At 40.3% G+C, this 27,994-nt stretch overlaps 1 protein-coding gene across 9 annotated transcripts in view; it reads left to right on the plus strand.

Moving 5' to 3' along the window:
• Positions 1-494: 494 nt before the first annotated feature.
• Positions 495-27,994, plus strand: part of Cntln (centlein, centrosomal protein) — a 250,137-nt gene continuing 222,637 nt past the window's right edge. For 4 of the 9 annotated variants that reach the window (XR_881069.3, XM_006538026.4, XM_006538031.4 and 1 more), the window contains exons 1-2: positions 495-3,532; positions 7,351-7,439. Coding sequence is in view for 8 of the 9 variants with exons in the window: in XM_006538026.4 (XP_006538089.1) it covers positions 3,173-3,532; positions 7,351-7,439 (449 nt within the window). In the remaining variant the exon portion in view is untranslated. The remainder of the gene's footprint in view (positions 3,533-7,350; positions 7,440-27,994) is intronic. The other 5 variants (XM_006538027.4, XM_030253626.1, NM_175275.4 and 2 more) reach the window with 3 other exon arrangements.

The raw sequence follows: 27,994 nt of genomic DNA on the forward strand, positions 1-27,994 counted from the left end.
AAGTATACAAGTATAAAAACCTCAGGGGGGTCTTTAAAATTAATTAATCACTGGATGCTCTAGAGATTTCGCTCATAGAGAATTAACCATGGAGTTTCCAAGAGAATCCTACACACAAATGTTATAGCAGTTTTATCCATGATAGGTAAACGATGGAAATAATGTAAGCATATACTGACTGATGAAAAGATAAAGAAAAATGTGGTTTATCCACACAATAGAGTCTTATTCATCTACAAAACCACAATAGGCTAGAGGATGGGCACTTCAGTTAAGAACATCTGTTGGTCTTGCGGACTACCCAGGATGGTTCACAACCACCAATATCTCCATTACAGGAAGGTGTCTAACATGCTCTTCTGACTTTTGTGGGCATCAGGCACACACGTGGTATACATACATACATACATACATACATACAGGCAAGTAAACACACACACAAATAAATCTTTCTTTTAAAAAATAATAAAGTATTGATATATACTACAACATGGGTGAATTCTGATATAATATATAAAAGCAGACATAAAAGCTTACATAGACTCCATTCTTCAATGTTTAGAATAAAAATGTACAGAAATAGATAGAAGTTGGTGATTTTGGGGTTAGTGGGAGGAAGAATGTGAAATGACTGAATGGGCATGGAGGTTCTGACTTGAGATGATAAAAATGTTCTGGAACTAGACTGTGGGGATGGTTACTAACATAATACTACTTCATTGATAGTTGAAATAATTTAAAACGTTATGTGATAAATTTTACGTTAAGTGATATTGCCATTATACAAGTCTTCTAAAAGTATTTGCCTAGGCAAAGATACAGATTCAAGATATTACCCTTTGGGAGACTCTATCTATCCATCTATCTATCCATCTTGTATCTATTATCCTATCTATCTATCTATCTATCTATCCATCCATCTTGTATCTATTATCCTATCTATCTATCTATCTATCTATCTATCTATCCATCTTGTATCTATTATCCTATCTATCTATCTATCTATCTATCCATCTTGTATCTGTTATCCTATCTATCTATCTATCTATCTATCTATCTATCCATCTTGTATCTATTATCCTATCTATCTATCTATCTATCTATCCATCTTGTATCTATTATCCTATCTATCTATCTATCTATCTATCCATCCATTGTATCTGTTATCCTATGTATATTTATAATACTTCTATCATCTATCACCTATCAATTGATCGATTGAGATATTGCATCAAACACACTAGAAATCATAATAGAAAATATTACATTGCTTTTCCAAAGACTCTAGGGTTAAATGAAGAAATAAGCAATGACCAGTAGGAGGCACTCACATGTATTTCAGGCTATACCAGTGAATTCCCAGTGTTAAACCCAGTAAAATACCATATATTCTTGGAATGCAATGCTTTGTTTCAAATTACTGTTGAGATGAAAGGCATTGTTTTTTGAATTAAATGGATTTAAACTCTAGCTTCTCTAATATAGTATCAGACATGGAGTGTCATGAAATTTACAATGACCTCTGAAGTCTCAGTTTCTAGTACAATGCGGATGACATCTAATTCGATATAAGTGAATTTAATTTGAAAACTATTATTGGACTCAGCAAATGTTAGATGTTCAACACGATAGTTCTTTGTAGGACAAGTTTATATGTACTTTTCCTTTTTTATTTCTATGGGTACCTATGTGTGTGGAGACCTGAGGTCCTGCGTCTCCTTCAATCATTCCCCATCTCAGTTTTTGAGACAGAGACTCTTAATGATCTTGGAGCTTGCAGATTTGGCTAGAGTAGCTGACCAGCAAGTCACAGGATCTGGCCTCTGTCTCCTAAATTCTGGGATTACAGGTCTGCCAACATCATGGCAGCCGGCTTTGGAAAACACACGTGGGCTCTGAGGGATTGAATTCATGATTTCACGGCAAGCACTGCATGGGCTGAGCCATCATGGCCCCGAGCCCTACATGCACTGGAAACATGTAATTCTCTAATACACTTTGCAGTGTTGGAAGGATGACCAGAGGCAGTCTTCGGGCATGCCGACTCAGTACAGGCAAAAATGGTTTGAAAATGGTAACTTCACGGTGGGACTCTCAATCCCTACTTCAAATCTCTTCCAAGAATTCTGTAAACTTTTCCTAGAAAACAAAACAAACAAACAAACAAACACCCCCCCCCCAACAAACCAGCAACAACAAAAAAGTAATTCTATCTTTCTGTGAAACTCAGCTCAGCGTGCGCGCGTTCACTAAGTTTAGCACTCTGGAGGAAGTGTCTTAAGGGCAAAGAAAGGTTATTGTGTTTTTGAAGTTTATAGCAAAGCAAGTGAGAAAAGACCAGAGACTAAAAAAGTGAGTCAGTCTCATTTCTTTCATCAGACTCCATTGCTGACTTTAGTTCGGTCCAAGGACACCAAGCCGTTGGGCCTTGTAGGACAAAGTTGCTCTGATATCCAGCCAAGGGATAAAGAAATTGACATAAAGACTCAAAGGAAACCATGACTCTTGCAAAACAAAAGACAAAGGGTGTAGGAAGGATCATAATTCAAGTGGGAAGCCTGCTCGATAGTCCCAGCTCAGCACAAGGCTTTCCGCGTCTCCTTGACTTCAGTCGGTTAGATGTCAGCCGCACGTAAGGCAGCGTTGCCAAGGGGTGTGAAGAAAACACTTAACTCTAAAACCTATTCCCTGATCCTCAAGGAGCTTACAACAGCGTTGGAGAGATTAGCGGGGTAACTAACACTTGAGGGCGGTCAATGAAACGTGAAAAACGAGTTGGCAGAAGCCTTGGAGGAGGAAAGAATTCACAGTTCTGGATCACTGGGGGCTGGGGGCTTGTCAGGAAGGCTTTAAGACGAGGGATGTAAAGTAGGCCCTCGGCGGAGCTAGGGCGTTAGGAGGGCGGGAAAGTCAGGCACTTCGGACTCGGGACAGTGGAGGCGCCAGCAATGAACTTGCTGGTCGAGCCTCCGCCGGCCCGGCGCGCATGCGCAGATCAGCTCAGCCGCCCGCGCTCGGAGCTGGGCCCGCGGCAAGCCCACTAGGAACCGCGATCGCCGGACCAGGCGGGAAAAGCTCCGCGCATGCGTAGGACGGCAGGCCAGGCTCCCCAGGATGGGGAAGGGAAGGTGGAGTTTTCAAGCGGGAACTTGACCCGTTAGGCGCCGCGGCCATGGCGGCGCGCTCGCCGTCTTCCTCGCCGCCTCCGCCCCCGGTGCGGCGGTCCAGCCGGCGGTCCCTGCGCGTCGGGCGCGGAGCCGAAGTGCACGCTGTGCGCAGCGAGGCCTCGGGTCTGGCGGGCGCCGCGAGGGAGGTCGTCGCGGATAAAAGCGACTTACTTTGGAGGGGCGAAGAAGGGTCAGGGGGACGGCGAGGGTCGGGGCGGGCCGGGGCCGCTGTCGCTCCTGTCGCCAGCGCGCCCGCGGGTTCCTGGTGGCCAGAGGGCCTCTCCTCGGAGGAGGCGAAGGCGACGCGATCGCAGCTGCTGGAGGAAGAGCTGAGCAGCCTAAAGGAGGAGCTGGCCCTGTGTCAGGTATCAGGACTGGCCGCCGGCCTTCCTGTCCACGGCCCCGGCCGGGGGCAGCGCCGCCCATCACCGCCGCCCGAGCTCATGCTCGCGGCCCGGGGCACCTAGTGAACCCTCCCGGGACGCGCCCTCCAGGCTCCACGCCCTGCCTCTGCCCACTGTCTGGGCTGCAGGCTCTGTCCCGCTGCAGACCCGGGTTTCGATTTTAATAGGATGCTCTCCAGAGGCTCCTTCCTCAAAGCCCAAGTTCCTGGTGCTGTCTAGTGATACCCAGTGCCCACGAGTGGAGTGCATTCGTGAATTGAAATAAACAGGACCGTGTCAGAAAAATAAAATCCACTGATGGAAATTGCCCGTTTTTAAACTTCAGACCCACACTTAACCCTTGTTCTTACCTTGTTAAACTTAAGTTCCAAACACAACCACAGTTTTTAGAAAGCCCTGGGAACGGGACTACAACCTTAGGATGCTACGTATTCATTTATTAACTTCCAGTGATCCCATAGTGAAGTACTTTCATGTGAGTGTGCCAGAGGAAAGCAGTTGTTAGAGCAGTCATCTCACATTACTTCCCAGATTAGTTTGAGGGTTTGGGGATGGTGAGCTTGCCTGTCCTTCAGTGCAGAGTATTTATTTATTTATTTATTTAGTTAGTTTATTGGTTTTGCCTTCTCACCACCATCTCCTTAGATTTGGCTCTAACCACATATAGGGTTAGGAAATAAAAATGTTGAGAATTCATTCAGTTAATTACAAGTCTTTAAGGGAAAAAAATCGCTGTATTTAAGAGACACTAATTAGGAACCGCCAACACCAGAGACAGCATCAACAGAGCAGCATTATCACGTTAGATTAGTAAAACCTTGAAACTCTCTTACGGTTCTGTTGGGTTCTCTTGCTCCGTTTTATAGGTCTTTTCTGTAAAGACAAGAGAATCGTGTGTAACTTGAATACATCATTGGTTAAGCAGATTGGGGAGCAATGATCAGACTGCACCCCTTTCAGTTACTCATTTTCTATTGGCTGGCAAAACAGCAAAAGGATGTCTATAGGTCAGGGATGAACTAAGGCATTTTGTCCTCTGTAAACCTCGCCCTTGGGGAATTTAAAGATGTGTGCTCATGCTAAAGGCTTTGCTAAAGTAACAATCAATGGCCCTGCCCACATATTCTATACTGTCTCTCTACTCCCATATTTATAACCTTAAAGATGAAAATGTCCAGTATGGTACTGGCCTTGGTGATTTTGGGCACTCCTGGACTAGGAAATGATTGCAATACTTGAGGCAGATGTAAGAAATAGAAATGGTCCTGATTAGCTTAGAATGGCAATTCTTGAAATTTGATAATATTAGGAGATGATCAGAGACATTTCAGTAATAGATTCCAAGAAAGGAGGTTGGCAGTATCAAGATTATAGCCAAATCATTTTCTTGTCATAGGGAGACTAAGGGGAAATAACTAAACTAGTTGTAGCATAACAAAGTTAAACCTTTAGATTTTTCATGTGAATTTTACTTATTATCCACCCATAAATCACAGAACCTGAGAATATTTCAATATATTGTTAGTGCAATCTAAAGTAAAAAAAAATCATTTTATATTTCAACTTACATGGAACACATATATAGGTATGAAACACTTGTATAGGTCTATGCAGTTGCAGAGAGATTACTTACCATAACAGAATGTCATCAACTTTCCTAAGTTTCTTTAAAAATATTACTGAGATTCAAATAATATTTATGCCCTGTAAGGGTCAAACATGCAGCTTTGAAAAAAGAGCTTTGCTACTGAATGTATTACCATGAGTAGTGCTTGATTTATGTTTGTTTCTTTCTTTAATATTTAATTTATTTGATTATTATCAGTGAAGAAGTTTGGGTGATTCCATGTATCACTCTTGGAGCACCTCAGAAAAGTCACATGGTGGAAGACAAATGTTTCTCTTCCTGTGAGCCCCTGATTGTATTATCTAGTTAAGCATTTTTGCATGTGTCCCCAGGTTAGGAAGGAAATTTCATGAAGGAAAGGCTGCTTAGATGGAGTGAAAAGCTGTCTATTGTGTTTACAGAGGGAAGGAGTAGCTTCTAAATGTAGCAAGGAATTTTCATGATGTTTTTATCCCATATTTCATTTTTTAAGAGATTATTCTAGTCTCTTCTTTGTTGCTATGCCGTCTTTCAAGACTAAATCCTTTTTGTGACAACATGCAGAAAAGTATGTGCTTATGCACAGCCATCACCATTTGTAGACAAGTTGATGAAACAAGAAGATGTTGGATTTACAGTGTGTGTGTGTGTGTGTGTGTGTGCGCGCGCGCGTGTATATGTGTGTTGTAGCAGCCAATAGCCAACAACATTTACTAACCATAAACCAGTTTTGGATGAGAATTATTTAGGGCTTTTAAGTGACAGACATGTATGGTCATTACCAAATTCTCATTGAAAGTATATGATATTGGGAATCAGAATATTTGATCAGAGAACCAGTAAGTAACGTTTGTTTGGCTATGTTGAAGCCTTGTCCAGTTACTACAAATAAAAACCAGAAAGACTTGAGAACACATTTTGTAGTTCTGTTCCTCACGGAGTTAGAAGCTATGTCTAATCGAGTAATGTTTGGTCCAATGCCTGCTATGGGCGGTCAGACCCAGCCCACTGCGATAAGGAGCATCCCTAGGCTGGTGTTCCTGGATTGTATAGGGAAGCATGCTGAGCAAGCAAGTAAGCAGCACTCCTAGGCAACTTCTGCCTCAGTTCCTGCCCCCAGGTCCCCGCCCTGCTTGTATTCCTGCCTTGTTTACTTTTAGCAGTTGACTATGGTCACACATACAAGCCAAATAAATCATCCACTCCCCAAAGTTGCTTTTGGTTATGATGTCTTTACCGCAGCAATAGAAAGCAAACTAGGATAGCTGGCGAGATGACTTAGTGGGCAAGAGTGCTGCTTAACTTGCAGATCCAGAAGTGGAAGAAGAGAAGCAACTCCCAAAAGTTGTTCCTGCCTTGCCTTTCACACACACAGTGGCAAGAGCATCCCCATTCATATTCTCTCTGTCTGTCTGTCTGTCTGTCTGTCTGTCTGTCTGTCTCTCAATATAACACATTCAGTCCAATTTATGCTGACCATATATATTCCGGTGTGAGCCTGTCCTCTAGGGCGTGGTTGACTTTCAGGGGCCACATGCTTCAAGAAAACTGACTTTCCTCCCCAAGAAGCCATCAACTGTCTATAGCTTCTCAAGAAGGGGTGTTTTTCCCCTGGTAAGGAGATCTTATTGGAAGATACTGCAGAGTAAATGGGGTAGGAAAGTGAGGCAGAAAGGGTAGTCAGTTCTTCCATGGGGTTTTGTGGTCCAGGGACCTGGAAGACAGAGCAGTAGACGAAGAGCAGGTTTCTCTTAGAGTAAGTGGACACTGATTTTGGTATTTTCAGCAAATCCACCACAAACTATGGGTGGGGTGGCTGCACTATCAACATTAGAGTGTAGGCTTTCAGTGTAAGGAATTTTTAAATTAATACTTTCCTACCACACTTTTAAAAGTTTTAAAAAAGTTACTTTTCATTTGAAACCATACTTTTCAGATGGTTTTAAGCCACCATGTGGGTTCTGGGCATTGAGCCTCTGTCCTCTAGAAGAGCGCCAAGTGTTCTTATCCACTTTGCCACTGTTCCAGCCTCTTCTTGCTATACTTTAAAAGGACTGATTGGTATAATTATAGAATCATGGTATAATAGGTTTTTCATATTTAAATTTAACATAATATAATATCTCTTATGAATACAAACCAATGCACTGAAAATACTTTTTATTTCCTTAAGGCTGACAAGGAATTTGTATGGTCTCTGTGGAGGCGTCTTCAGGCAACAAACCCAGATCTCACTCAAACTGTCAGTTTGGTTGTGGAAAGGTGAGCTTTTAAATTATTATTTTTTCATGAGTGTTGGGTTTGTAGGATTTGTTTATCTTAAGTATAAAGTTTAAAACTATCAACGCCCCCAAAAGATTGATTTACTTCTAAGTGACTGTCAAGCACAATCACATGATTGTAATTACTAGATTTAGAACAAGAAATGCACTTGCTGTATAGCTGTGGATGAGCCTGTAATCCCAGCCCGTTGGGTATCTTACTCATATTCTGAAAGATGAGCAGGTAGCTGGTAAGAGAATTCCATGGCTTAGTCTCTGCTAAAGAGAGTGTAGAAGGGATGCTGTATTTCTGGGAGTCCTTCCTGTTGTCTGGCTGTGTACTTGACAGGCTGCCCTGAAAGAGAACTCCCTGAGCTGACTCGGTTCTCCTCATTACGTAACTGCAGAGAGTACTTGAAAACCTGAGATGACTTTGCCAGAGTAGAGGAAGTTGAGGAATAAGTTGAAAGTTTTCATTTATTCTTCAATATTGCCCTGTAGGGATGCTCAGTCATTTAACTGTAGATTATGGTGCCTCTCCGTGGTCATTAGAAACACCGGAGTGGTGCTGGTACCCCTCATCACCCATTTAGTATGCAGTAGTCCCCTGACAGTTAGCACAGTGATTAACACACTTGCTTTCCTATTAAATGGATTTCATTATGTTTCCTAAATGGGAAGCTAAACATATGGATATCTTTTCATCCCCTTGTTTTTTTTTTTTTTTTTTTTTTCCTGGAATCAAGCTCCTCTAACCTGTGTATCCTTTTTTTATGACTTCAGCTGTGTTCTTGTTTGGAGTCTCTAGCCCTGGGGTCATTCTAATATTGTATGTTATTTTTCATGTTAAGATCTGTAATACATGCTGGTTTATGCCTAATTTTACCATCTTTTATTATTGTAGACCCCTACAATATTGTAATTGGCTCTTCTTCATGTGGCTGTGTGTCCAGTTTATCACTCACACTTCCCTTTTGATGACCAGAGTTATGTCTTTTGTTTAAGCTCCCAGATTGCTTCTTCAGTATACTGAGATTAAATATTTCCCATTTCAATTTTTAATGTGAAGCTGGGTAAGCCTTCTTGAAAAGTCTTGGCTGTTGAATTGATATTTTTGTGATCTTACTCCTTATTCTTCTTAATATTTTTCCAACTTAAAAAGCTATCCTTAATTTTTACTTGCTTTTTGGTTGAGCAGAAGTAAATAGTGAAATATCACTAGGCTATTTTCTCATCCTTCATAATTTCCATTTATACTTTTAAAATATAACTATTTGTATTTGTAGAAAAATATATGTATATATATTATAAATAAACAAATACATATTGGAGGTAATGTACTCAAACTCAAAAGCTTTTGGTTGTTAAGATGTCTAATAATATTTTTGGAGGATAATATTTGCTTTATAGCTATGATTTTCAAAACATGGTGGATATAATTTGTATATAATTATTAAGATTTGTCTAGAGGAACAGAACTAATAAAATGAATATGTATTTTTACAGGATTGATTAGACTGGTTTATACAATGTAAGCAGGGTAATCCAACAATGTTTACACACTAGAAAGGCCGAGAACCTGGTAGCAGCTCAGTCAATGAGGCTGGATGCGTTGGCATCACAGGGTGATGCTGAAGGCCTTTGGCAAGCCAAAGAAGCTACCTTCCCGGATCACTGTGAATCTGCAGGAGCAATTGCAGTAACAGAGTAGATACACTGATCAGCAAGGATTAGAGATGCGCAGACAAAGGCAGCAGTTCCTATGGACCCCTTTATGTGTAGGAGGTACTGTGTAGTCTGGGGGAGATTTTCTCTACTGACTTAATTCGTACTGGAAATACCCTTATGGTCTTTCCCCAGAGGCTTGCCTCTTAGCTAATTCCAGATGCAGTCAGGTTGACAACTGTGATGACTAGTCTGGATTGTCAACTTGGTTGGATCTGGAACTGGGCATTCTTTGAGGTATTTTTGGATCAGATTATTTCCAGTAGGAAGACCCACCCTAAGGTGGCATCTTTTGGTGAAATCCCAGATAAAAGGACATGGAGGAAGAAGAGCTTTGCTTTTGCCTATGTAACATTCACTCTTGTTGGCACATTCATTGACCTTGTTGCTGCTCCAGCCGATTCCTTTGCTTTTTGGGTTTCAAACATGGACTGAAAATCAGAAGCTCTGTAGGAATCCTCCAGGCCTTAAGTACCATATTGGGAATGCTGAGGATACGTGAAGTGAGAAGCAACTTGTTTCTCAGCTTCTATGGTATGAAATGGATGGTGTCGGACAATTCTGCCATATTGTATAAACCAGCCTAATACATTCTCATTTAATATGAATACATTCTATCATTTCTATTTCTCTAGAGAATCCTGAATAATACAACTGTGGGGATTTGAATAAGTTTGGCCCCCATAGATTCATGTGACTGAATGCTTGACAATAGGGAGTGGTACTATTAGGAGGTGTGACCTTGTTGAAGGAAGTGTGTCACTGTGGGGGTGCACTTTGAGGTCATATATGCTCAGGCTACACCCAGTATGGCATACAGGCTCCTTTTGTTGCCTGTGGATCAGGATGTAGAACTCTCAGCTCTATCTCCAGCACCGTGTCTGCCTGGACACTGCCATGCTTCCTGCCATGGTGGATAAGTAAGCCAGCCTCAATTAAATGTTTTCCTTTATAAGAGTTGCTAGATCATGGTGTCTCTTCACAGCAATGGAAACACTAAGACAACAACTAAGACTAATATCACTCAACATATACTTGAAAAAAATTAAAAATTTTTTATTAGATATTTTCTTCATTTACATTTCAAATGCTATCCCAAAAGTCCCCATACACCCTCCCCCCACCTTGCACCCCTACCCACTCCTTCCCACTTTTTGGCCCTGGCATTCCCCTATACTGAGGCATATAAAGTTTGCAAGACCAAGGGGCCTCTTTTCCCAATAATGGCCGACTAGGCCATCTTCTGCTACATGTGCAACTAGAGACATGAGCTCTGGGGGTACTGATTAGTTCATATTGTTGTTCCATCTATAGGGTTGCAGACCCCTTGAGAGACTTGGGTATTTGAAAAAAATGCTATTCTTATTGAGAGACATACACAGTCCACCAAATCTCTAGGGTTGGATCCAAGGATCTTTTTAAAAATAGACTTTTCAGATATTTTGATGTTGTAGTTCATAGATCCTGCTATGAAATGTTTTAAATTTTCAGTTGATTTTTAAAATTGGAAACCTGTTAGTACAGTTTTTAATGTTATGACTATGTAAATATTTTCTAGAGAGTCAGGGAGCGTATTTACATTCATTTGTAAGTGCAAACTCTGTCACTTAACCTGAGTCTTTCAAAAAGGGATATGCTAAATGTTAAAGGCAAATAGAATACAGAACGTTAATCTATTATTTGACTCCAACTAATTAATTACCATTAGTTATACAAATTATGCTCTGCTTAGTAACCTTATGTAAACTTAGTTTTGCTTAGACAGTGTTCACCACTGCCCTGGAATTTATAGTTGCCATTCTTTGTGCTTTTTCTTATAAAGTATTATTACTGAGTGTGGTTGGGCTCTACGTTGGATGTTATCAGTTTCTTGGTTGCTTATTGAAATAATTGAATAAGTTCTCACACAGATTTGTAAAACAAACAAGATAATTTTATTTGTAGCTAAATGACAGTATAATTTATAGAGAGATATGCTGCCAAGGCCAGCAGAAGGCCCCACAAGGAAGAATACTCCTGGAATTCCAGTGGAATTTAGAGGAACAAAGTGAGGGAACTTTTTTTTTTTAATGACAAATTAAGTCATACATTCATTTTTCCCACCGTGTCTGTCCCTTCCCATATACCTCTCATCATGTGCACACCCAACTATTCATTGGCAGGCATAAGATGGTAAATAAGGAATTGTGTGTAAAAGTTCACTTGAACAAAACAGTTTGCCTTACATCCCCAATCCAGTTTAGGTAAAATTTTCCATCTGTTTGTACTTCATTCATTGGGAATACTCTAGAAAAGAGACTGTCTAAATTAGATTATTATTAGGTATATTGGTTGGAGTTCTGTTTGTGTTGTATTATTGTCCCGAGATGGGAGCACGGGTAGCCCAGATGCAGGGAGAAGTCTGAGGAGCTTCTGGCATTGTTAGATGCATTGCTTGGTGAGGGGTATGTGTGTGTGCACACTAAATGCAAATTTAAAGTATGCTGCCAAGGATATGAGAAGAACCAGGAGTGAGCGCCTGATTTCCACTTCTTTCAGTAACAGGTCAACAATCTAGAAGTGCTCAACGCTGACCCTGACCACTGGTAACATATTTGGCAAGCTGGCAGGAAGTGAGCAAAAACATTCTTTTCTATCATACTACTCAAAATTCTCCTTACTACTTTCTATTCTTTTTCATTCTAAACTCTAGGGTTCAGAGTCCCTGGCCTTTGCACAATATAAACTCCTCCTAATTGTATCATAATTATGAAACATCTATGGATTGTCCCACTCCCATTTCCTACCCAAAGTCTGTAGAAACTGGTATTTTCCTCAGGTGAAGACACTTCTTGGCGTGCCAAGACTGGATTATAATAATTATAGTAAGGCATGACTTCTAAGTATGCATGTAGCTCCCATGGCCCCTTTAACTTGTCTTTCAGACAATGACCCTGCCTTAGTCCGCAGCTTCTTTCACAAGAGGATAACTGGAAGGAGATCAACGGGAGGATGCCAAAAGCCACTGCTCATACCCAGGGGCACCATAGCTAGAAAGCTGACAAGGTTATGGAGGAACTCAGCCCTAAGTCTAAGGAAACAAAAGTGATATTGCACTGTCATCCGTGCTTAGATTGAAGGCATTCATTGTCTTGAGAAGGGATTCCATATTTCCCTGGGAAAATATGTCCTATTTTTCCATCTTCAGGGGAAATCCTTCTGGAAGTCCCAGGCCAAAAGTTCTCCATTTCTCTCTTCCTCCCCATTCCCCCTTTTCTCTTTATTGAAAACTATCAAGGGAAACTACCCCTGCCTGACTCTCGTGTAAGGTATTGCCTCAATCATTAATAAAAGTTTGTGGTATCATATTGTATTTTAACACTGTCTGACTCTAATAAAAATTGAGGTAAAGGGAGAGTTGGTTTTCTAAATGACCATAACTATATTTAACATTATCCTTCAGTTAAATGTTTCCTGCAAAAAACACAGAAAAATGAGCTGATGTTCCATTTGTGAAGGCATGCATAGTCCTGTGACAAGACACTTCTATTTATTAAGGAACTTGGGAAGTCCAGCAGAAGTGAACACCTCTTTGACCCTAATATTGTAGGTGATATAATCCCAAGAGATATATCTACATGTCTTTGAGTGGAAACCCCTCAGTATATCCCATAATGGTTCATCAACTCAATAGCTATGGAAGTTACCAGATTGCATCTGGGGCCTATAGCTGTAATTTTGTGATATATGCTTAAAATTAGATACATTATGAGAACAGACATGTGCAGTAGGAATTGCTACATGACCTAATAATCAACTAGGACAAAGAAGCACTTTCAATATGTCCCTTAATAACCAGACTCCATGAAAGGAAGCTTTCAACAATAGCTAGGGCCCTTGAGGACATTCCCTCCTGTGGCTCACTGTCAATCAATCTGTACTATCAGTTTTCTCTAAATAGCACACAGGGACCACACCTGAAGTCCTTGCACTTGCTGATGAGGCATCCTTAACGTCTCAGACTAAGCCAATAGAAAGCATCTGCATCTAGACACCAACCCACTCCCAGATGTTTATAGGGTCCGTCCTACCCACAAGGAATAAAGTGCAGGAGCCACCAAAGATCTTGTGAGAGTGCCTTATTCAGCTGTAACACTCCACAGAAGAGCTTTCTCTCCCTAAGCTTTCATTGCTAGACCTCAACCAGGCCCAACCAGCTGGGTGCACAAGCCTGACAGCCACCACTTTCTTCCCAGTGACTAGGACCTCAGCCCATAGCTGCCTGCTGCATCTTGCTACCTGCCACCAACTCTGGGGCAGCTGCAACCTAGGAAGAGACCCAGCCGCCCACCTTACTTTGGCTTCCCCTCAGAGAGTTTAAACTCTTTGGCCTCTCCAGCCAGGACAGAACCTCGTGGATCCCCACAGACAGCACCTGGCATGCAGACTGGCAGCTGCTGGGAATTGAACCTGGATCCTCTGAAAGAGCAGCCAGTGTTTGTAACCACTGAGACATCTCTCCAGCCTCTTGAGGAACTTTTAATACTGTCATGTTGAGAGTTCATCACTTGTTGTTTGTTGTTTTAAACTGTTCAATCTTAGATGATTTTTGATTCAGCAGTACATGACCTAAGCACTTAGACCAAAAGCTACGGACAATTGTAATGATGAGTTGTACTGGCTGAGGATGTGACTAGTGGTAGGTTGCTTAGCATGTACAGGGTCATAGATATAATACTCAGTACTGCCAACACCACACATCTGCACACGCGCGCGCACGCACACACACACACACACACACACACACACACACACACCCACACACACACACACACCAGACCCTACATACAACTTCTACAAGAAGGTTCCAATTTGTGCTACATTCTGGATATAACATACGTTCAAACTTTTGTTATTTTGCACCTCTGAAAGATAAATAAGTATTCTGGAATAGTGACTTGCATTTCTTTTTCTTTATGCATTAGGTTTGGGATCGGTGTTATGCCTTCTGCTGTGGATTTTCCCTTACATCTTCTGTACTCATTGCCTTTGGCATTTCTAATTCATGTCCTGTGGAGCCTTTCAAACCTAGTATGTTGTGTGTAGAGCTTAACTGGGGTCCTTTTGGAGTTACTTTACTACCTAACTTTCTCACTGCCACAGACAGGCCATTTTCTTCCTTCCCTCTGAATTTCACATCTTGAGGGTAATCTTTGATACTTTTTAGCCTCTTTTCTAACAGAAAATCAATTCCCAAGTTCAGTCCCTTTTCCTTTGCAGTGTCACTCAAACCTAGTAATGCTTCTTTGTCCTTGACTTCTAAACCCTTCATCTTGGCTCCGACTGTCTCAGCTGTGAACATCATACTGATTTCTTTTCCAAAATTAGTCTGGTTTGCACCTTCACTTTGAAACAAAGCAAGACTGTAAGACAATAAATGGGGGAACACTGTGAAATTCAGACTAGAAGTTGCTAGTAGAAAAAATATGAGATTAATTAATGGAGATTTGGAGGAAATGTATAGCTGTTTGCTTAAGTGCCTAGAAGACACCAAATGTTGCAAAGAGACCAACTTTGGGGGCTGGGATAAGTTTACACATGGCCATATAGTAAACAGTGTTGACAATTAATAACTGAATGTCACTTGTCAGTCATTGTTTAGTGAGAGAAAGAAAATTCTGCATTTAGACATTAATGCTGACAGAGGGAAGACATTTATAGAAATGGAAAATTTGCAATGGAGTTTGATGAACATTATGGAAAGGATATTCGTATTATTATGATTTTTTTTGATTTCCAGAGAGAGACATACACTAGTCTTAAAATTCTATTTTAAAGTTGGAATTTCATTATATCATTGAAAACCAACTTTTGATTTTCATCATCATCATCATAATATACAAACACCAAATATTATATGTGTTATGCTTTTCTTATGTGTTTTTAGGAAGTAGTATTCCTTATTGGCTGTAGGTTGTACTAGTTAGTTCTTATTGTTAACTTGACACAACTGAGAGTTATCTGGGAATAACTAACTTCATTGAAGGAATTGCCAAGATCAGACTGGCCTATGGCTGTGTCTGTGAGAGATTATCTTTACTGGTTATTGATCTGGGAGGGTCTAGTCCCTAGCCCACCAAAGGTGGCACCATACTTAGGTAGTGGGTCTGAGTTTACAAGAAAGATAGCTGAGCATGAGCCAGTCAGTATCATTTCTTCATGGTTCTGCATCAGTTCTTGATTGAATTCATATCTTGCTTTTCTTCAGGGATGAACTGTGACCTGGAAGTGAAAGAAACCCTTTTTTTTTTTCCTTAAGTTGCTTTTGTGCATGGTGTTTATCAAAGAAAGGAAACTAGAACATAGGTATTTGAAGTCTTTTTTTTTTTTATTTAAAAAGAAATGATTGCTGCAAAGCTCAATTTAGATAATGAGATTTTTGGTTAGGTCTGTAGTCTGTTTAATAAGCAATCTTCTGTGCCCTTTGACTGAACACTTGTTGCCCGTGTACCACCAAAGAGTCCTCGCCCCAGGCAGCATTGCTTCTGGCACCTATCAAAGACCATGTGGAGCTGGGGCAAGAGTTAGTGGTGACTGGAACCTCTGGTGAGGGAAGGTCCTGTGAAGGAATGTCAGCAGCCACTGCCATGGGCCTAGCTACAATGTCTTTAGTCCTTTGCTCTGATGACAGGCCTAGATATGCGCCAGGGGAATACCACACAACAGTTATCTTAGTATGCGTTTTTAAAACTTGATAGTTGGTGTATTTTAAGGTAGTTGTTGAATAGGTATCATATACAACCCAACCGTGATAGTTTAATCTTGGTTTTCAGCATGGTTGGATCTGAGGAATCAACCAAGAGAAACTCCCATGGATAGGTCTGTAAGAATATTTCCTGGAAAGATTTAACTGGGGCAAGGGAAACCCTCTTCCAGAGTTGGCAGCACCTGCCATTGACAACTTGCATATAAGTGGGCTGAGAGGATTTATGGACGGACTTGTTTCCGTGTTCACTGTTCTGTTCTACTGCTCTGTGGGTTGTGCTTATGTCAGTGACATGCTATTCTGATAACTACAGCTTTGTGGCTGAATTAACAAACAGGACATGTGACCTCTCTAGCTTTGATTTTCTTACCCAAGAATGCTGTTTTGTGTATGAACCTTTTAGGTTGCATTTTATTTTTAAATTTAAAAATTCTATTTTTTAATTGGGTATTTATTTCATTTACATTTCCAATGCTATCCCAAAAGGCCCCCACACGCTCCCCCACCCACTCCCCTACCCACCCACTCCCACTTCTTGGCCCTGGCGTTCCCCTGTACTGAGGCAGATAAAGTTTGCATGACCAATGGACCTCTCTTTCCACTGATGGCCGAATAGGCCATTTTTGATACATATGCAGCTAGAGACACAAGCTCCGGGGGGAGAGTATTGGTTAATTCATATTGTTGTTCCATCTATAGGATTGCAGATCCTTCAACTCCTTGGGTACTTTCTCTAGATCCTCCATTGGGGGCCCTGTGATCCATCCAATAGCTGACTGTGAGCATCCACTTCTGTGTTTGCCAGGCTCCGGCATAGTCTCACAAGAGACAGCCATATCTGGGTCCTTTCAGCAAAATCTTGCTAGTGAATGCAATGGTGTCAGCGTTTGGAAGCTGATTTTGGGATGGATCCCCAGATATGGTAGTCTCTAGATGGTCCATCCTTTCCTCGCAGCTCCAAACTTTGTCTCTGTAACTCCTTTCATGGGTGTTTTGTTCCCATTTCTAAAAAGGGGCAAAGTGTCCACACTTTGGTCTTCGTTCTTCTTGAGTTTCATGTGTTTAGCAAATTGTATCTTATATCTTGGGTATTCTAAATGTCTGGGCTAATACCCACTTCTCAGTGAGTACATATTGTGTGAGTTCCTTTGTGAATGTGTTACCTCACTCAGGATGATGCCCTCCAGGTCCATCCATTTGGCTAGGAATTTCATAAATTCATTCTTTTTAATAGCTGAGTAGTACTCCATTGTGTAAATGTACCACATTTTCTGTATCCATTCCTCTGTTGAGGGGCATCTGGGTTCTTTCCAGCTTCTGGCTATTATAAATAAGGCTGCTATGAACATAGTGGAGCATGTGTCCTTCTTACCGGTTGGAACATCTTCAGGATATATGCCCAGGAGAAGTATTGTGGGATCCTCTGGTAGTACTATGTCCAATTTTCTGAGGAACTGCCAGACTGATTTCCAGAGTGGTTGTACAAGCCTGCAATCCCACCAACAATGGAGGAGTGTTCCCCTTTCTCCACATCCTCGCCAGCATCTGCTGTCACCTGAATTTTTGATCTTAGCCATTCTGACTGGTGTGAGGTGGAATCTCAGGGTTGTTTTGATTTGCATTTCCCTGATGATTAAGGATGTTGAACATTTTTTCAGGTGCTTCTCTGCCATTCGGTATTCCTCAGGTGAGAATTCTTTGTTCAGTTCTGAGCCCCATTTTTTAATGGGGTTATTTGATTTTCTCAAGTCCACCTTCTTGAGTTCTTTATATATGTTGGATATTAGTCCCCTATCTGATTTAGGATAGGTAAAGATCCTTTCCCAAACTGTTGGTGGTCTTTTTGTCTTATTGACGGTGTCTTTTGCCTTGCAGAAACTTTGGAGTTTCATTAGGTCCCATTTGTCAATTCTCGATCTTACAGTACAAGCCATTGCTGTTCTGTTCAGGAATTTTTCCCCTGTGCCCATATCTTCAAGGCTTTTCCCCACTTTCTCCTCTATAAGTTTCAGTGTCTCTGGTTTTATGTGAAGTTCCTTGATCCACTTAGATTTGACCTTAGTACAAGGAGATAAGTATGGATCGATTCACATTCTTCTATACGATAACAACCAGTTGTGCCAGCACCAATTGTTGAAAATGCTGTCTTTCTTCCACTGGATGGTTTTAGCTCCCTTGTCGAAGATCAAGTGACCATAGGTGTGTGGGTTCATTTCTGGGTCTTCATTTCTATTCCATTGGTCTACTTGTCTGTCTCTATACCAGTACCATGCAGTTTTTATCACAATTGCTCTGTAGTAAAGCTTTAGGTCAGGCATGGTGAGTCCACCAGAGGTTCTTTTATCCTTGAGAAGAGTTTTTGCTATCCTAAGTTTTTTGTTATTCCAGATGAATTTGCAAATTGCTCCTTCTAATTCATTGAAGAATTGAGTTGGAATTTTGATGGGGATTGCATTGAATCTGTAGATTGCTTTTGGCAAGATAGCCATTTTTACAATGTTGATCCTGCCAATCCATGAGCATGGGAGATCTTTCCATCTTCTGAGATCTTCTTTAATTTCTTTCTTCAGAGATTTGAAGTTTTTATCATACAGATCTTTCACTTCCTTAGTTAGAGTCACGCCAAGATATTTTATATTATTTGTGACTATTGAGAAGGGTGTTGATTCCCTAATTTCTTTCTCAGCCTGTTTATTCTTTGTATAGAGATAGGCCATTGACTTGTTTGAGTTTATTTTATATCCAGCTACTTCACCGAAGCTGTTTATCAGGTTTAGGAGTTCTCTGGTAGAATTTTTAGGGTCACTTATATATACTATCATATCATCTGCAAAAAGTGATATTTTGACTTCCTCTTTTCCAATTTGTATCCCCTTGATCTCCTTTTGTTGTCGAATTGCTCTGGCTAATACTTCAAGTACTATGTTGAAAAGGTAGGGAGAAAGTGGCAGCCTTGTCTAGTCCCTGATTTTAGTGGGATTGCTTCCATCTTCTCTCCATTTACTTTGATGTTGGCTACTGGTTTGGTGTAGATTGCTTTTATCATGTTTAGGTATGGGCCTTGAATTCCTGATCTTTCCAACACTTTTATCATGAATGGGTGTTGGATCTTGTTAAATGATTTTTCTGCATCTAACGAGATGATCATGTGGTTTTTGTCTTTGAGTTTGTTTATATAATGGATTACATTGATGGATTTTCGTATATTAAACCATCCCTGCATCCCTGGAATAAAACCTACTTGGTCAGGATGGATGATTGCTTTAATGTGTTCTTGGATTCGGTTAGCGAGAATTTTATTGAGGATTTTTGCATCGATATTCATAAGAGAAATTGGTCTGAAGTTCTCTATCTTTGTTGGGTCTTTCTGTGGTTTAGTATCAGAGTAATAGTGGCTTCATAAAATGAGTTGGGTAGAGTACCTTCTACTTCTATTTTGTGAAATAGTTTGTGCAGAACTGGAATTAGATCTTCTTTGAAGGTCTGATAGAACTCTGCACTAAACCCGTCTGGTCCTGGGTTTTTTTTTTTTTTTTTTGGCTGGGAGACTATTTATAACTGCTTCTATTTCTTTAGGTGATATGGGACTGTTTAGATGGTCAACTTGATCCTGATTCAACTTTGGTACCTGGTATCTGTCCAGAAATTTGTCCATTTCGTCCAGGTTTTCCAGTTTTGTTGAGTATAGCCTTTTGTAGAAGGATCTGATGGTGTTTTGGATTTCTTCAGGATCTGTTGTTATGTCTCCCTTTTCAGTTCTGATTTTGTTAATTAGGATTTTGTCCCTGTGCCCTTTAGTGAGTCTAGCTAAGGGTTTATCTATCTTGTTGATTTTCTCAAAGAACCAACTCCTCGTTTGGTTAATTCTTTGAATAGTTCTTCTTGTTTCCACTTGGTTGATTTCACCCCTGAGTTTGATTATTTCCTGCTGTCTACTCCTCTTGGGTGAATTTGCTTCCTTTTTTTCTAGAGCTTTTAGATGTGTTGTCAAGCTGCTAGTATGTGATCTCTCCTGTTTCTTCTTGGAGGCACTCAGAGCTATGAGTTTCCCTCTTAGAAATGCTTTCATTGTATCCCATAGGTTTGGGTACGTTGTGGCTTCATTTTCATTAAACTCTAAAAAGTCTTTAATTTCTTTCTTTATTCCTTCCTTGACCAAGGTATCATTGAGAAGAGTGTTGTTCAGTTTCCACGTGAATGTTGGCTTTCCATTATTTATGTTGTTATTGAAGATCAGTCTTAGGCCATGGTGGTCTGATAGGATACATGGGACAATTTCAATATTTTTGTATCTGTTGAGGCCTGTTTTGTGACCAATTATATGGTCAATTTTGGAGAAGGTACCATGAGGTGCTGAGAAGAAGGTATATCCTTTTGTTTTAGGATAAAATGTTCTGTAGATATCTGTCAGGTCCATTTGTTTCATAACTTCTGTTAGTTTCACTGTGTCCCTGTTTAGTTTCTGTTTCCACGATCTGTCCATTGATGAAAGTGGTGTGTTGAAGTCTCCCACTATTATTGTGTGAGGTGCAACATGTGCTTTGAGCTTTACTAAAGTGTCTTTAATGAATGTGGCTGCCCTTGTATTTGGAGCATAGATATTCAGAATTGAGAGTTCCTCTTGGAGGATTTTACCTTTGATGAGTATGAAGTGTCCCTCCTTGTCTTTTTTGATAACTTTGGGTTGGAATTCGATTTTATCCAATATTAAAATGGCTACTCCAGCTTGTTTCTTCAGACTATTTGCTTGGAAAATTGTTTTCCAGCCTTTCACTCTGAGGTAGTGTCTGTCTTTTTCCCTGAGATGGGTTTCCTGTAAGCAGCAGAATGTTGGGTCCTGTTTGTGTAGCCAGTCTGTTAGTCTATGTCTTTTTATTGGGGAGTTGAGACCATTGATATTAACAGATATTAAGGAAAAGTAATTGTTGCTTCCTGTTATTTTTGTTGTTAAAGTTGGCATTCTGTTCTTGTGGGTGTCTTCTTTTAGTTTTGTTGAGGGATTATCTTTTTGTTTTTTCAAGGGCGTGGTTCCCGTCCTTGTATTGGTTTTTTTCTGTTATTATCCTTTGAAGGGCTGGATTCGTGGAGAGATAATGGGTGAATTTAGTTTTGTCGTGGAATACTTTGGTTTCTCCATCTATGGTAATTGAGAGTTTGGCTGGGTATAGTAGCCTGGGCTGGAATTTGTGTTCTCTTAGTGTCTGTATAACATCTGTCCAGGCTCTTCTGGCTTTCATAGTCTCTGGTGAAAAATCTGGTGTAATTCTGATAGGCTTGCCTTTATATGTTACTTGACCTTTTTCCCTTACTGCTTTTAGTATTCTATCTTTATTTAGTGCATTTGATGTTCTGATTATTATGTGTCGGGAGGAATTTCTTTTCTGGTCCAGTCTATTTGGAGTTCTGTAGGCTTCTTGTATGTTCATGGGCATCTCTTTCTTTAGATTTGGGAAGTTTTCTTCAATAATTTTGTTGAAGATGTTTGCTGGTCCTTTGAGTTGAAAATCTTCATTCTCATCCACTCCTATTACCCGTAGGTTTGGTCTTCTCATTGTGTCCTAGATTTCCTGGATGTTTTGAGTTAGGATCTTTTTGCATTTTCCATTTTCTTTGATTGTTGTGTCGATGTTCTCTATGGAATCTTCTGCACCTGAGATTCTCTCTTCCATCTCTTGTATTCTGTTGCTGATGCTGGCATCTATGGTTCCAGATTTCTTTCCTAGGGTTTCTATCTCCAGTGTTGCCTCACTTTGGGTTTTCTTTATTGTGTCTACTTCCCTTTTTAGGTCTAGTATGGTTTTGTTCATTTCTATCACCTGTTTGGATGTGTTTTCCTGTTTTTCTATAAGGACTTCTACCTGTTTGGTTGTGTTTTCCTGTTTTTCTTTAAGGACTTGTAACTCTTTAGCAGTGTTCTCCTGTATTTCTTTAAGTGAGTTATTAAATTCCTTCTTTATGTCCTCTACCATCATCATGAGAAATGCTTTTAAATACAGGTCTACCTTTTCAGGTGTGTTTGGATGCCCTGGACTGGGCGAAGTGGGAGTGCTGGGTTCTGATGATGGTGAGTGGTCTTGGTTCCTGTTAGTAGGATTCTTACGTTTACCTTTTACTATCTGGCAATCTCTGGAGTTAGTTGTTATAGTTGTCTTTGTTTAGAGATTGTTCCTCTGTTGATTTTGTTACCCTGTATCAGCAGACGTGGGAGACTAGCTCTCTCCTCTGAGTTTCAGTGGTCAGAGCAGTCTCTGCAGGCAAGCTCTCCTCTTTCAGGGAAGGTGCACAGTTATCTGGTGTTTGGACCTCCTCCTGGCTGAAGATGAAAGAACATTTTTTCAGGTGCTTCTCAGCCATTTGGTATTACTCAGGTGAGAATTCTTTGTTTAGCTCTGAGCCCCATTTTTAATGGGCTTATTTGATTTTCTGGAGTCTACCTTCTTGAGTTCTTTGTATATATTGGATATTAGTCCCCTATCTGATTTCGGATAGGTAAAGATCCTTTCCCAATCTGTTTGTGGCCTTTTTTGTCTTATTGATGGTGTCTTTTGCCTTGCAGAAGCTTTGCAATTTTATGAGGTCCCATTTGTCGATTCTCGATCTTATAGCACAAGCCATTGCTGTTTTATTCAGGAGGTGCGAATGCCAGATAAAAATTCTATTGCCACTCTCACAAGGTCGATATTGAAACTGTAGCTTTCTTTGGGTAGTATGTATGTTTAAAAAAAACAAGCGTTCTTCTGGTGCCATGATAATGAGGTCAGTTTCCACCTTTTGTATTCCTTCAGTTTGTTCTACAGTGTTCTCAGGTTTTCTGCTTCATCTTCATGGCTATGCTTATTGCTAAGGGTTTATAATCTTTCTTTTTTCCTTTTTTTTTATTGGATATTTTCTTTATTTACATCTCAAATGCTTTCCCCTTTCCAGGTCTCCCCTTCAGAAACCCCCTATCCCATCTGCCTCCCTCTGCCTCTATTAGGGTGCTCCCCCACCTACCCACCCACTCCTGCCTTCCTGCCCTGGCATTCCCCTACACTGGATCGAATACCCCACTGTTTATATTCTTTTTAGTATTGGTATTCAGCAGGTTGGCTTGCAGAGCAGAGCACATAGAATGTAATACATTATAAGGGAACTCTTGTAGCTATCCTACAAGAGTTCTCTTGTAGCTATCAATGGCTGTGTTCATACTGAGAACCTGGTAGCAAGTCCATGAGGATGCCTCTGCAGTGTCAATTGACACTTCAGGCTCAGGCATTCCTGAGTGTTCCTGGTGGTCAGCTCCTGAGTACTGAGCTCCTGAGGCTGAGTAAGCTGCAGTCTTTGTAGAGCATGCAGCGTAGTAGGTGTGCTGCTCACCTCACCAACTGGAAGCAGAGGCTACTTTTTCCTTGGACCTCCTTATGTCTAGGCCCTCTTGGAACCTGTCTTCCTCCAAGCCTTCCTGGAAACTCACTCATAGACTTGTCCAAGAGTCTCTCGTTCATTCTAGCTCCCATTAAGTTGACCCAGTCAAGATTATCCATTTCAGTAATAATATAAATGAGGTTGCTTACAATTCTTTCTTAGAGATTATTATGATAAACTACAGACACCTGATATATAGAGACTCTTTTTTTTCTTCGGAAGCTTTATTGATTCATTTATTCTTTTTTTTTTTTTTTAAGGAGACTGGGGTTTTCTCTAAGTAAACATATTCCATCTGCAAATAGAATATTCCACTTACTTTCATTTTATTTGAACATACTTATTTCTTTTCCTGCCTAAATGCTCTGGCTATGGATATTAGTAATCTATTAAACAGAAGTAGCAAGCTTGTATCTTTGTATTATTCTAGATCTTACAGGAAAGCGTTCTGTATTTTTTTCATTTATTTGTTAGCTATGATGTTATATGAGCTTTATAATGTAGAACAGTGGTTCCTAATTTTCCTACTGTTGTGATCTTTTAATCTACTTCCTCATGTTGTGGTGACCCACAACCATAATTTTTTTCTTTGCTACTTCTTATTCTGAATTTTGCTCCTGTTGTAAACCATAATGTAAATATCTGTGTTTTCTGACAGTCCCAGATGGCCCTGTGCCATGATTGTTCCCCCCTAGAAGGGTTCTCAATCTATAGATTGACAACTGCACACAAAGAAGAACTTTCCCCTTACATTCATTTTTTTCTTTGCAGATTTTTTTTTAATAATGAAAAAGCCATCTTGTAGAGTACTTTTTAGCATGTTGGGATGCCCCTTCATTCTTTAATATAATGTATCATATGTATCGATCTACATGTGTTGCACTATTCTTATCCTGAGGGTAGACATCATATGTATGTAACCCTTATAACATGCTATTGAACCTAAGAATTGGTTGATAGATTTTTGTATCTGTGTGTAGTATTTTTTTGGGCCTGGTTTTGTTATCAGGGCAGGTTAAATAAGTTTGAAACTATTCTTTACTTATTTTTGGAAGAATTTGAGAAAGATCAGTATCAACTATTCTTAAATTGTTGTTATGGATAAAGCTCTTTTCTTGGACTTATGGGAGTTTTGGTTGCTAATTTAATTTCTTTCTATAACTATTCATATTCCATATTTCTTCATGACTCAATTTTGGCAGGCTAAATTTAATAAGGATTTATCTAAATTTTCTAGGTTATCAAATTTGATGATAGATAACTTCACCATAGTTCCTTGTCATCTTTTGGTTGTTTGAGATATAAATTGTTTCTCCCATCATTTTTGATTTACTATATGGTTCTTTTCTGTATGTGCACTAATTTTCTGTGTGTACATTAATTAATTAGCAAGCTTCCATCCTTATCCTGTTTTGCTTTTTTTCCCTTTAGTTTTAATGTTCGAATTTGGTGTTTTAGTTTTTAACTTGATTTCTTCTTTGACTAACTTTGGTTGTTCAGGGCTGTGTCCTTTGCTTCTCTCACGTTTGTGACCTTTCTACTTTTCCTTTACTTTCAGTTCTACTCTCATTCCTCTGTGATCAGAATATATTCTTATATTTATTAAGAGTTTTTCTTTGTTCTAATAGATGTTCTACACTGTAGATATTTTGTGTGAGATGAGTATATACTAAGTCTGTTGCAGTTGGATAGCAGGTTTTGGATATTTCTTTTGGGTCATGTTATTAACCTGTTACATTTCTATGTTGTTACTATTATTGAAAGTGAAACATTGGTATCTTCTATTTTTTTCTTTTTTCTCTTTAGAAACCTGTCAATACTGTTTTATTGATGCAGTCGTAGGCCCATGAGCATTCACAATTCTATTCTAATGATGAGTTGACCCTTTATCCTTTCGTAACCACCTATGCTTGTTTGGTTGGGCTTTTTTTTCTTTTAGCAATTGGAATATATCACTCATCCTTCCGTTTTGATCAGTGGATTATAAAGTGTTAGGTAAACACACTTTATGGTTTAACTTGGGGATCTTTGTGTTTTCTGGAGTTTGGACAAAGAGGTGCATGTGGTATAACTGCAGCTCAGAGATTGGTTCTTGTGGTGGTTTGAATGAACCTGACCCCATAGGTTCATAGGGAGTGGCATTTCTTGAAAGGATTAGGACATATAGCCTTGTTGGAGTAGCTGTGGCTTTGCTAGGATGAGTGTGACCCTGTTGGAGTAGGTTTGGCCTTCTTGGAGGAAGTATGTCAATGGGCATACTTCCCTTGAGGTTTTGGAAGCACAATGCAGATGTGGAACTTTCAGCTCCCTCTCCAGCACCATGTCTGCCTCTGTGATGCCATGCTTCCCGCCATGATGATAATGGACTGAACCTCTGAACTGTAGGCCAGTCTCTATAAGATGATTTTATTTATAAGAGTTGCAGGGGTCATGGTGTGTCATCCCAGCATGTGTGTTTGGGAGTAACTGTCCTTGTTGAGATGACAATGGTTGCTGGTGATTCAGTAGCCAAAATTACATGGGTCTTTTCTGTATATGTTGCTAGAAACTACTGATGCATGCATTATAGACAAAACTTCAGTGGGTCTATAGTTTTATCTATAGTGATGAAGGTTCCTAATAGGCTGCCAGGATGTTCTACAGATAGGGTATTGGAGACCATGGTTAAATGTGCTGTATGGGTGACCATGATCATCTCCATACTTCTTTGATCTTAGGACTGGTTATATGTTCAGAAAGCCTCTCCAAGCAGTTACTCCCTCTTTTTTGTTCCTCTGGGTGGTAGTGAACTTGAACACTTATTTTTCATGTAAACTTGTGTATGCCTCAGTGTATGCATGTGCATGTACCTGTGTGCACCATCTGCATGCAGGAGCCTGCAGAGGTTTGAAGAGGGTGTCAGGTCCCTGGAACTGGAGTTATAAGCAGTTGTGAACTGCCATGTGGATGGGAAATGAACCTGGATCCTCTTCAAGAGTGCTTACCCACTGAACTACCACCTATCTCTACAGTTCCTACAATGTTCTTAATTAAACTCTTCAAAGGATTTAGTTCAGCACTTAATTATGTGTATGTAGAAAAGTAGGGTGGGAGAGTGGTGAACATGCAATTTCAGTTGCCTATGGAGACCAGGGGAGCTGGAGTTGTAGGCAGTTGTGAGCCATCTGAAGTGGGTACTGGGAATCAAACTCAGATCTCCTGAAAGATCTGCAAGCCCTGTTACCTCGTGATCAGTCTCTCCAGCTCAGACAGGATTCTTGAGCAGTTCTAGAGCTACTTTGTTTATGAATAGCATTTAAATTATTATTATTTTATCTTACAGGAACATGAGGTTTGGTATTTTCTACTTTAGCTATCCTGAAGTTTACTGGTTTTAAATTACATATTAAAAGGATAATTATAAAATGTTTGAATTCTTTAATTTTATAAATACAAATACAAATACGGAAGTGGATGCTCACAGTCATCCATTGGACAGAGCACCAGGTCCCCAATGAAAGAGCTAGAGAAAGGACTCAAGGAGCTGAAGGGGTTTGCAGCCCTATAGAAGGAACAACAATATGAACTAACCAGTATCTTCAGAACTCCCTGGGACTAAACCACCAACCAAAGAGACTCATGACTCTAGCTGCATATGTAGCAGAGGATCGCCTAGTTGGTCATCAATGGAAGGAGAGGCCCTTGGTCTTGCGAAGATTCTGTGCCCCAGTACAGGGGACTGCCAGGGCCAGGAAGTGGGAGTGAGTGAAGGGGAGGGGAGGGAAGGAATAGGGGGTTTTCAGAGGGGAAACTAGGAAAGCGATAACATTTGAAATGTAAATAAAGAAAATATCTAATAAAGAATTGAAAAAATAAAAGGATAATTATAAAATCTTTGAATTCTTAAGGTCTTTCTATGAAGCATCATTTTAATTCTCCAAATATTCTAAAATTTACTGAAGTTTCATTTTTTATTAATTTATTTGTTCATATATTATAGGCAGTTTACCCTCTCCCTCTCCCCTCCCACCTCCTTCATACCCCATCTCCTCCCTCCCCACCCACTCCTCTTCTATTTCTCTTTAGAATAGCGCAGGCCTCTCAGGGATATCAACCAAACATGACATATCCAGTTGCAATAAGATTTGGTCCCTCCCTCATATTAAGGGTGGACAAGGCAACTTGCAGGATTCTCAAAGCCGGCAAAAGCATCAGAAATAGCCCCGGCTCCCTCTGGTAGATGCTCCACAAAAACACCAAGCTGTGCAACTGTAACATATGCAGAGGGCCTAGGTTAGACCCACGAAGGCTTCCTTATTGTCAGTCAAGTTTTAGTGAGCCCCATGTGAGTTCAGGTTTGTTGCTTCTGTGGGTTTTCTCCAGCTCATATAATCCTTCCTCCCCCTCTTCAGCAGGATTCCCTGAAGTCTACCTAATGTTTGTTGTAGGTCTCTCTATCTGCTTCCATCAGTTGCTGGGTGAATCCTCTCTGATGACAGTTGTACATGGCACCAATCTATGAGTATAACACACTGTCATTAGGAATCATTTCATTCTCATTCTCTCTCTCTCATTCTCTCTCTCTCTCTCTCTCTCTCTCTCTCTCTCTCTCTCTCTCTCTCTCTCTGTCCTGTCCTGTTTGGTTCTATCCTAGCTCTCTGGGCCAACAGACCTTTGGTTTCTAGCCCTCCAAGCAATGTCAG

Source organism: Mus musculus, chromosome 4 (genome assembly GCF_000001635.26).
Source record: "Mus musculus strain C57BL/6J chromosome 4, GRCm38.p6 C57BL/6J".
NCBI lineage: Eukaryota > Metazoa > Chordata > Mammalia > Rodentia > Muridae > Mus > Mus musculus.